Source organism: Euphorbia lathyris, chromosome 9, assembly GCF_963576675.1.
Source record: "Euphorbia lathyris chromosome 9, ddEupLath1.1, whole genome shotgun sequence".
NCBI lineage: Eukaryota > Viridiplantae > Streptophyta > Magnoliopsida > Malpighiales > Euphorbiaceae > Euphorbia > Euphorbia lathyris.
Window position 1 is genome coordinate 28,289,665 of NC_088918.1, and position 11,570 is coordinate 28,301,234.

At 31.5% G+C, this 11,570-nt stretch overlaps 1 protein-coding gene across 4 annotated transcripts; it reads right to left on the reverse strand.

Annotated features, from left to right (window-relative positions):
- Positions 1–1,730: 1,730 nt before the first annotated feature.
- On the reverse strand, positions 1,731–9,303 carry LOC136206475 (uncharacterized). 4 transcript variants are annotated; one of them, XM_065997534.1, is made up of 13 exons: positions 9,225–9,303; positions 8,255–8,393; positions 7,951–8,156; positions 7,761–7,850; positions 7,433–7,521; positions 7,220–7,356; positions 6,865–6,999; positions 3,855–3,998; positions 3,072–3,139; positions 2,911–2,961; positions 2,754–2,813; positions 2,231–2,662; positions 1,731–2,100 (listed from the first exon to the last, which is right to left on the reverse strand). In XM_065997534.1, exons 1-13 carry the CDS (start codon positions 9,225–9,227, stop codon positions 2,089–2,091), a joined length of 1,566 nt encoding a protein of 521 aa, XP_065853606.1. In that variant the 5' UTR covers positions 9,228–9,303; the 3' UTR covers positions 1,731–2,088. The 4 variants fall into 4 exon arrangements, with proteins under 4 accessions (XP_065853606.1, XP_065853605.1, XP_065853608.1 ...); XM_065997533.1 differs by having other exon boundaries at positions 1,731–2,116; XM_065997536.1 differs by lacking the exon at positions 9,225–9,303 and adding an exon at positions 8,559–8,632 and having other exon boundaries at positions 1,731–2,116.
- Between the last annotated feature and the right edge of the window lie 2,267 nt (positions 9,304–11,570).

An 11,570-nucleotide genomic window follows, 5' to 3' on the forward strand; every position in this document is an offset into this window, starting at 1 on the left:
AGTTCCATCTCGTTAATTAGCATAGATCATTAAAAAATCATGATTTGTTGAGAGAAATATAGCTTTTAAGATACAACAGAAAATGAAGATATGAAACTTAATGAAATCAAACTTCAAAGAATTTTATAACTAATTGAAACTTAATGAAGCCAAACTACCAGAAATTTATATGCAAATTGATATAATTATTCAGGGTTAATTAAAAAAAGTCCATAATAAATATAATACTAAACAAATTTAATTCTTGAAATTCTTTATTTTGAAGTAATAAATAGGTCAAATTGAAAATGTCAATTTAAAAGCCATGGATTTGCAAATGGAAAAAAAAACTTCAGTCGTCTTTTTTTTAATAAAAAAATTCACAAGTATCTATTTGTAAATTATGAAACCATATGTTTTTTTTAATTTGCATCATTTTAGGCTGAATCTGAACTTTTTCAATCAAATTTGATTATTGTTCCCATTACTCCTTAAAAAATCAAGGAAAGAAAATGTATATTTATTACACAGTAGTTTTCACCTAGATTATGATTTTACCATTCCCAGTTTATGAATTTTATAGTGAAGATTCAAACCATCTTATAAAGCTTATTAGGTCATATCCCAAGTAATTGAACTTCATTAAAACGAAAAAACAACAATAATGAATCTCCTTCCCAAATTAACAAACACCGGAGAAAAGACAGGACTGAAAAATGATGAGAAACACAAATTTTAAGATATGTACAGTTAAATTAATTGTTGACTCCCGGTGGTGCCCGTCGGGGAGAACCTTGATGCTGACTTTTAGAGGAGACCGGAGCAGGAAACGACTGTGGACAAGGAATAGTCCTTCTAATTATCTGCAGACGTTTCGAAACGTGCATGTCCAATTGCTCCATTTTGTAGAATTTATGCAAATGGAAATCTGATCTCCTTCCGTCGCAACTTCTTGGACCTAATTCCATAACCCCCAAAATTAGTATCATTATTGCAACTACATATTTAAATGTTGCCATTTTGTTTAATGAATCAATGTTCAGTATTTATAAGGGGAAAAAAGATGCATATACATAGTCTATATTATATGTATTTGTGTGAGGTCAATGAATTAAAAGTCAATTACTTGTATCAACTAATTTTATTCACATGCCCTACCTATTAATGATGGAATTCAAAGTGTTATGTCTTATAGAATTCTAAACATGGTGGAGATTGTTAAGGTATATTAAAATCTTATTTATTTTGATTTTCCAAATTAGAATATGAATTAAAAACTTCAATTTAAATAAATGAATTCTACAAAGAACATGGTTATAGTTTTAAACATATGAGCAATAATTGTTTTCTTATTTATTTGCATTGAGTAGTGGAGATTGCACTCTTGAGATATATATATGTTTGAGCTTTAAATGTAATAAATTTTCTTACTATTGTATTAACTTTCTGATTACTAATTATATGTGATCCTCCTTGACCATAAATGTTGGGAATATATTATATTTTTTAATAAAAATTGTTAAACATGGTGTAAATGAGAGAAAAATAAAATATTATTATCAAATTTGACATTTAACATTGTATCAAACCTGTAATTGAATCATCAAGTTTGAAATCGGTGTTTTAAACATGTCAATTTCATACACCAAATGAATCCGGTATCATATGTTTCGAACACTGGTTTCATACGATAAAATAGAATATCTGTTTATGGTAATTCAGTTATTGCTAATGCTTATTTTGTCTCAATCTCAAGAGAAGACTAAAGTTTACTTGATACTGTGAACATTCCTGTACAAACCAAAAGCTATACAGTGTGATCCAATATCAAACCTCATACACTATCTATTAGTTTCTCAACTGCACTTTTCTATTAATACAATGTATCAACTATACTATCAAGTCAACTAAATCACGGTGATACATAAACAGCCTTAGACTAGTTTACACGTACAGCTGATAACAAGTATGACAGCAAAGCAATGATAAGCAAAACTTGGATCTTCAACTGATTTGAACATCTGCAACTTGTAATCAACTTCTCAATGCCCCTTTTTTCTTCAACATATCTAGCACGCAAAGCACGAACCAACATGATTCAGGAAAGCTTCAGCCCTTTAACTGCTGCAGCAAAAATCTGGAGATCATTGTCAAAGAATTGAGCAATCAGGTGCATATAAAAAAAAAGGTTTAACATTAATCTATTTTTCCTTTCAAAAAGCGCTAATTGTGATCTGAACAAAGTTCACACCTTAGGAGAAGCTCCAGCAGTCTGTTTCCTATCAGCACGAGTTCGATTATGGCTACTTGCTCCCGGATCCTGAATGTGATGGCTTCGCTCAGCAGCATTTAGCGCTGAAGATTCATCATTAGGAACTTCATCTGAGCTATCCCGTGGTTTGCTTTTTACTTGGTCACTGCTTCTGGGATTAGAACTGTTATTCTGGGTATTAATTGTTAGGCGATTTTGATCATTCTTGCTGAACTGGGTAGCTGCTGCACGAGCACCAGCAATTGCTGCACTAAGACTTGATGATTTCTCGGCTTGAGATGCTTTATGAGGTGATGTCTTGGATATAGACCCGGGTTTTAAGGAAAAAGGATCACAAGGATTTGGAAGGGGAAATCTTACTGGCATTGGACCTTTCACTGGGGTCAGACTTCTAACTGCAGCCTCGTGTATCTGTCAAAGGTACAAACCTTGCATGAATATCAAACTTGCACAACATCATATGAACAGCTAGATGCAAATTTATTCATTTTACAGCACATACCTTCCTTTCCAAATTATAAACACCTTTGAAGCCTCGCATCTCAAATGGAACTAGCAATTTCTGAAAAAGAAAAGCAAAAGATCAATAAAAATTGGAGCAACTAGAAAGTAGCAAATAAGAACACTTCCAAAAGTCAGGGTAAGTGCAGAGGGCGCACCTGCGGCCGTTCACAAAGCCAGCAAAAATCTGATTGTCCCTCTAACCTTACCTGCAGGTTAAGAAAAGCCCCAAATCAGGGAACATAGTTTACAGTGTATCAATTAAAGAAACCAAGTGAATGGATTTAAGAAAAGGTCAGAAACTCGAATTTTTGCCTACCCCTTCAGGTATCGCCTCCCAGCTTGCTACTTCTTCACCTCTAACACAGCCAACCACTTCAACACACCCTATAAAATACATAAACATATTATTAAATTTATCGAAATTTTGGACCAAATGAAAGACGGAGCTAACAGACAGTAGCAAAGAAAGTTCCCAAAAAGTTTTTATAATTCATGTAGCAAAAGATTAGAACTCATCAAAATGAACTACAACATATCAAGGCTTGAATCACGACATATAATTGACATACAAAGCATTTATAGATGGCTAGATACTAGATACCATATATATATATATATGTAATCCAGTAAATCTAGCATGCGGATTAAATTCATCTGCATTCATTAGAGAAGGGTGACTCTGTTTAAATATTGTATCATATACAAAGTCAGCCATCAACCTGAATAAAGAACTTGCTATAAGGCTTGCCAATCCAACAAACAACATAAATTTCATCAATTTTAATGGAAACCTCTCCTTGTTTACGAAATCAATGCAGCCTCCTTAGCAAAAAAAAAAAAAAAAAACACCCATTAATATGCATTCTACTGTGGAAAAATGCTGACAAACAAGAATTAGTCAAATGGAGCTAGCCCCTGCATTAAAACATTAAACTACCAATAAAAGAGGAAAAAAAAAGGTAATTAATACAAATAAAAGAAGGTCATAAATTACCCGTGTTTAAAAACATGTAATGACTCAGGGAAGCATCAAGCCAGGATAACACAATTCATCTAGATGAAACAAATAAAAATCTGGAAAATACAACAAACCGAGTACCTAAAAGTCTTGAAACAGGATAATGTTCAGGAAACTTAATATCTATAATTCCATTCACTGCATAGATTTCCCTGTAGAAATCCTCCATTGCTTTGATTGTAGCTTCCTCTGGAACTTTACTTGCAGCATGAATCCAAAGGCGGCCTTCAAAAGAGAAGATATGATAATTCATAATAAATAACATACTTGGTCATGAGGAGAATATGAAGAAAAGTGCACTTATTTAACCTTCGTTAAGTAAATTGAAACTGCTGTAGACTTGCCTTCGAAGCAAGCACTAGAGTGCTAGGAGAGTCTTTTAATCAACCTTGGTCAGCTTTAGCTCTCAACTTAAAAATTTATGCACATGAATTGGAAGTTTTTAGTCTACAGAACATGCAACTTACTTTATTCCATTTGAAGCTTTTAATGGTATCAATTTAAAGTTCTCATAAACTGGAATGCAGACAGAACATGAGTTTATTTCGTTTAATGGTTTAAATGGAACTCATAACAACTCATGCTCTTTACTTTGGTCAATAAAGCATACTTTTAGTGCCAAAAAAATCAAATCAAATAACTACTGAACTGTTACAACCCAGTTGATAGAACTCAAACTCTAAATAACCAAACAACAAAACAGAAAAGAACCACAGCAGAAGAATAATAGAGAAACAGATCAAAGAGTTCAGATATTACTAATATATCAATATAGATGAAATAAGAACAATAGCAATGCACCAAGGACAAACCTTCCCTCTCTCTTAGCAAAATCTAGAGCCAAAAAAAAAAGCATCTCTCAAACAGCTCCCCTTCTCTCTGTACAGCCTACCCTTACAACTAACAAATTGTACCAGCACTCTCTCCCCAGCAAATACGGTTATCCAGCACCAACTCAATTATTCCCTCCACGTGTCTCTTCCAAGAATAATCATTACCCTCCTTAGGCCATGGGTTAGATAGGCTAAAATCTTACTTTCCTTAGTGATGGGCTCTCCCTCTATCACACTCCAATCAAAACTATTGGAATTTCAACACATCATTATACAATTTACACTAAAACAAACTCTACTACCACTCTATTTTTATGAATTGCACTATCTGTACGCAACCCTATTTATCTTGCATTTCCTAACCACCTGCAACCATATATTCTTTGGAAAAGAACACCAAAATAAAAAACTATTTTGAGTTTCCACTAGTTCATTACATGAGCTGCATGTGTTAGGAGTTAAAAATTATCATCCCTACTTCTACATTTTTTCTTTCACTACTAATCTGTAAAGAATATCAAGTCATGCTTTAATCCTTGTGATAAAAACTCAACATCCAAATCTCTGAACAGAATGATTTCCCAATAAAAAGGTAAGACAAACATTTCCATTTTCTTTTATTGTTTAACTAGACATCCAACATGACTTTTTACTCAAGAAGACCAAAAAAAGGACATGGGTCTTGTAAACTCAAGTAAGGAGATCCGAAATTCAAAGTTATCCGATCAACAAAAAGAAATTCAGCATTACAATTAATGGAGACTCATTGAAATTTTTAAACAAATACTTCCAAGACAAGTAGTGTGATAGACCTAAACAAGCTACACCACCTCACACTCTTCTTGTGCTAAAGTCAATTGCTAAGACTATTCATTGAATAACAGACTAAGAAATATGTTACTAGTTGTCTTCCGATTTTAAACTTCTCCAAAAGCATAGAATCCCCATTTACATAATATAAATAACACGGGTGCCCATTCCATACGAACTAAAATATCAAGCTTAAAATAGGCAGCAAGAAAGGGAAAATCAGCAGTAAATTTCTTTTTCAAACTGGGCATCATCCAAAACTTGGGTATCCCACACAACACTATAATGAAAAACAGAAAAAGGAATAAGAAAACATAAGAGTAGTTTCAAGATTCCAATTGATGTGATATCAAAAGCACAAGAGCATGGAACAAAGGAGCTTGGAGTTAAGGAGCCTAGTAGAAGCATGAGGGATCCATTGGAGCTGTCAATTGGACCTATGACGAAGAATCGTGCAAAGAAAGACCAACAAATGCTTAATGGACTCATCTTGAGCTTCTTTAAACAAGGAATGAATTCTAGCGAAGTCATTAAAGATGGTGTGTTTTTGTGTTGTATCCAAGCCCAAGCCCATAATAGTGATATGTAAAAAGGTTGATCATATTTTAAGAGAAGCTTTGGACTTGCATGTGTTTGGCATGTGCAAAACCCATTGGGACTCATTAAAATTAATGCTATAACCTTATAGGTTTGATTGGGCTTATTTCTAGCTAATTAAAAGGCCCAAATAATGTTAATTAGTGGGCTGAAATTGGGCTCTAAAGGACAAAAACGAATTTAATGTTTTTCCTTGTCTAATTAGGATTGCTTTTACCTTGGTGCACTAGGATTCAACTTCCTTTTTAGTTTAGGTTTAGGTTTATTTTGTAGCCTATATAAAGGCTTGTATTCTTCATTATTTTCATCAATCAGAAATCAATATTTTTATGAACAAAAGTTCTTCTTTTCCTTTGGGAATTATTTTCAATCCGGTATTGAATTCTTTATTGTGAGCTTGAGAGACCGGGTCATCATTCTTGCAATATTATCTTGATCGTGAACAAGTATTTTGGTAAGGTACTTGTGAATCGCCAAACACTCAGGTTCCAATTTAATTATTCGAAGGTGTAAGGTCAGATCTCCTTTCATTGTCTTTAATTCTTTGGGATTGGTTTGTTATCACCAATTTATGTTTGTTATTTGATTCTATTAATTCCTTAAGATAGATCGGGAAAACTTGTTGATTTGGTTATTATCTCTTTTTCATAACCAATATCACATCACCAATTACATAGAACACTTTTAAAAAGCAGTGAAAAATTAACAAAATAATCAATCTATTTACAACATAATACCGAAAAAGAAGCAAGCTTCAGGCTTTCAGCTAAATACCCGCAAAGAAAAGATAAAATCCTAAATTGAAAATTGAAAACTGTAAGCAAAAATTAAAAGTTGAAGAGGCGATTTACCTCGAATAGGAGTCAGCCAAGACCTTCCTTCAATGCGCTTGATTCCATAAATCAACAGGGAAGCCCATGGTTGGTGCATGGTCAAGCATTGGTTAGTGTAATTCCCATGACTGCTTCTTCCTCTTCCTCCACCTCCTAAAAAATATAAAAAGAATTTCTTATATAAAAGAATTTAGAAAATTATTATTAAATTTTAAAATTTTAAGTTAACTATTTTGATTTATTAGAATAGATGATTATTTGATATTATTTAATTTTTTAAATATTTAATTTTATTATATTAAAAAATCAATATAAATGGAATTATTAACTTTTAAAAAGAATAATTAAAGTTTTGGGTAGTAAACAAACTAACTCGGTTTGAGCCGATTTGAGACCGGTAGAGTCCTCTTCATGGGCATCCTATCCATATCAATAGCATGGCCTATTCTCGGGATGATCTGATCAAAGGCGGTAGTGCTTTCAATAGGCAATGGCATGTTCCCTTCTAGCCTAATACACATAAGGAAACTTGCTTACTTTCTGCCAGTAGTAAAGATAATTGGTTGAATTGAACATAATACATTACCTCTGCAAAGATTCCTGAAGCTGCTCAACTTTTTTCTCGGTGTCCTCTTTAATTTCACCAGCCCTTGATCTCTTAGAATCCACTGATGCCTGCAGGCACACAAAGCTGATGTCAAATTAACTATTTCTGCAGTTATGTACCTAAAGAAAGACTTTGTAGACTCGATTTTCTTTTCTGGTAGATAATGAAAATCATTTGGCTGATATTGCAAATATTTGATTTACCAGAAGATATATTATATAATGGACGTTTTGTTTATGCAAATGGAAAGTTTTTGATTATGAAAATCATTTGGCTGATATTACAAATATTTGATTTGCATACAGACCATTTCGAGCCTCCATCTGGTTTGCGACACAATTGCTTCTCTCTGCAGCCTCTTATAGTACAAGAAGGCTCTGTGACAACGCCAACGAGTCTGCATTTTGTTATTCAAAGTAAAAGAGAAACATTTTTGACAAATCAGATACGCCACAAAGTAAAGACTCCAAACAATGTAAACTTATTGCAGGTATAACCTGAATAATAGTTGCAGCTTTAGTTTGCAACTTAAATCTGTATTCCTTGTGAGCAGCCATTGCTCTCAAACCCGTTTGCAAGAGAAGTGCAGAGACATGTAGGTTCTTGTAGGCTTTTCTGGCTTCATACCTGCGGACATGCTTCTGAATTTTTATAGCACCAGCCTCCCTTTTCATGCCTTCAAAATTTTTGCATGCAAGTCTTCCTAGAGAACTCAAATTTATAAAAAAAATGAGAAAACACAAATTTATGACCGACATATGTATATATACACACACATACTGAGTTTTTAAGATGAATCACCTCTCCAAAGTGCCTGTATGTATTCAGCCTTCCGCAGTGTAATAAACCGTTTATGAGCATAATGAGTTCGTACTCGCCGCTGGATGGTTTTTGCTGCATTACTGAGTACCTCAGTTCTCCTTGCATCTAATTCAGCAGCCTGCAATTTTTTTGGAGGCGAATTGAATAAGCATATCTTTAATCAAAGAATGTCACCCACCCACAAGGTCTGTAACATCGGGAACAGTAACAGACGGTTAGGAGAAAGGAATTGAGAGTGAAATCGGGGAGAAAGGGAGGTCGAGAGAGAGTCCACCGCCATTACCAGAGAAGAAAAATCGAGGGCTGAACCCTCCCCCCTTCAAGACCTGTTCTTCCAATTTCCCAAACCTAATCGTGATTTACAGGTGTTTTTAAAATTAGGGAAAAGTTCCTAATTTATTCCCTTAGTTACTAAAATATACGGTTAGGTCCCTTAATGTTATAATTTCTCCTTTAATTTATTTTGACATTTCAATTTAACCTCCAAATTACTAATTCGAGTGATTATTCATTAATTTGTTCGCCTTCATTTTTCGTTTTTTTTATTTCCATTTTAAGAGTAAATCAAAAGTAAGTGATTATTGTTTCAAAAAAAAAAAAAAGTAAGTGATTATTTGTTCAATATCCATTGAAGAACTGAAAATTCATCAGTAACTCGAATAATTAATCGGGTTCAATATGAACCTTTATTTATTTCGATCATAAAAATTCATCGCATATAACCAGTTTTGATTCGTGTTAAAATTACAAGTAAAAGAAATAAACTTATTAAACCCAAAGATGTTATCTCAGGTTTAAAAAATTCAAATAATAAATTCAAGATGTTATAATCTAATGTCAACTTATAAAAATTCGAAAATTTTGGACACGGACGTGACAAAGAACATAATGGATGTTTATGCAAGTATTCTGAAGTTTTTCCAGAAGATATACTCATTTGCATACATACCATTTTGAGCTTTCGAAGCTCCCTCCTGGCTATTGTTCCCCTCCATCTGGTTTGGGACACAATCGCTCCTCTCTTCAGCCTCTTATAGTACAAAGAGGCTCTATAACAACGCCAATGGGCCTGCATTTTTTGACAAATCAGATATGCCACAAACTCCAAACAATTCATATAAACTTATTGCAGTTACTGAATAACAATTGTAGCTTTAGTTTGCAACTTCTGAGCAGTTGCATCCTCTCGTTCCTTTACTCCCATAGCCTCTATAGCAAGAAGCTTAAATCCGTTTGTAACTTCAAACAAAGGCTGACGAGTAGGGTATCCACCACAACTCATATTGATGCTTGGCTTGTTTTGATTTACACATCTAATGCAATTCGGTTTAGGTTGAGGGAAAAGGCTTGGTAATTTAAAAACACCAAAGAAATCCTTAAGAAACATGTTGAAAAACAAAGATAAAACAAGAATTTGCAAGAAATAGATATGAGTCGATAGTAGAAAACTTTTCAATTAGTAGATACAAAACCCTATTTATAAGACATAAGATTTTAAAATAAAAAAGCTGTTACGTGTGAATAGACATAGTTAATAGTGAATAGTCAATATATGTAAATTTATTAGATTTTGTTATCTTTCCTTATTTAACTTTTTAAAATAGCTAAATACTTAATTCATAGTTACAAAAGTCAATATTCAATATGTAAAAGAACATTTCCTAATCTCTTAATTCATACTGAATTTTAATTTTTGCATTTTTATGTAAATAAAACATAGGATTAATTTTATGGTAAATAATTTTTTAGTCTCTATGTTTTTACCTATTATGCTTGTCAGTTCACACATATACTTTAAGGTCCTTAACCTTTGTATTATTCAATTGTTTAGTCTTTCCTTTTATTTTTCTACATTAAAGTGCAAAAAACCCTTAGTTATATATGTGAAAAACTTGTCTTTTACGTTTTCAAATTTAATCAACATATTTTTATTAATTTCGTATAGTATATATACACTAATATTTTTATACTTATACATATTAGTATATAAATAAATTTATTATTTATTTTCTTAATTTTTGTTCTCATTTTATTTATTATTTAATATAATACCTTAAACTAATATTGAATATTATATAAAATTATATTTCTTTTTATTTTATCCATAAAATTTATTAAATATAAAAGGTTCATATTTACAATTTTATATAGTTCTACTCCTAAATTTATAATTTTTAAGGCATTTTCATTTATTTTTTAATGAAACAAAATCTACACCGCTAAATTAAACTTCCATGAAATAAAAATTAATAAAACAAATACTATGTATTTGGAGAGATTAAGTGTGGAAAAAAATAGAAAAAAATATTTATCATTAAAAAATATAAGAAAGTGTAGTTTTGGCATTATTTAGTTTAAAGCAGAACCAACTAGTATAATATGTGAAATCATAAGGAATTATAAATTATTTATCCTAAATTTTAATACAAACTTTGATAAAATAAAAATGAAATAAAAAGAATAAAATCAGAAAAGTAATAATTTTTGCATTTTTATGTAAATAAAACATAGGATAAATTTTATGGTAAATAATTTTTTAGTCTCTATGTTTTTACCTATTATACTTGTCAGTTCAGACATATATTTTAAGATCCTTAACTTTTGTATTATTCAATTGTTTAGTCTCTCTTTTTATTTTTCTACATTAAAGTACAAAAAAAACCTTAGTTATATATGTGAAAAACTTGTCTTTTACTTTTTCAAATTTAATCAACATATTTGTATTAAATTTGTATAGTATATATACACTAATATTTTTACACTTATACATATTAGTATATAAAAAAATTTATTATTTATTTTATTAATTTTTGTTCTCATTTTATTTATTATTTAATATAATACCTTAAACTAATATTGAATATTATATAAAATTATATTTCTTTTTAGGATAATTAATTTAGTCCTTATATTTTGACAAAACACACTGTTTAGTCCCTGTATTTTAAAAAACATATGATAAAGTCTCTAACCTTTTTCTCGATGAACTATTTAGTCCCTAACGTTTTTCTCGGTGAACTGTTTAGTCCATGTCATTAGACTCTTATGAAGATTTTGTTAGTCAATTTGGATTTGTGTTCTTCTTTTCCTTTCCTTTAAACTCTAATGCATCTAAAATCAACTTTGAGTGTTCTTCTTCTTAATTTTTTTTCTTAATCGTTCAAATTCGTAAGCATTGGGTCTTCTCTTTTTCTTGTTCTCCATACAAATAGCTTCTTCTTTTAAATTGGATTTCCTCTTCTATAGTAAAGGGTAATTTAGGCATTTCCAAAGTCATAAAAATAGATTAATGAAT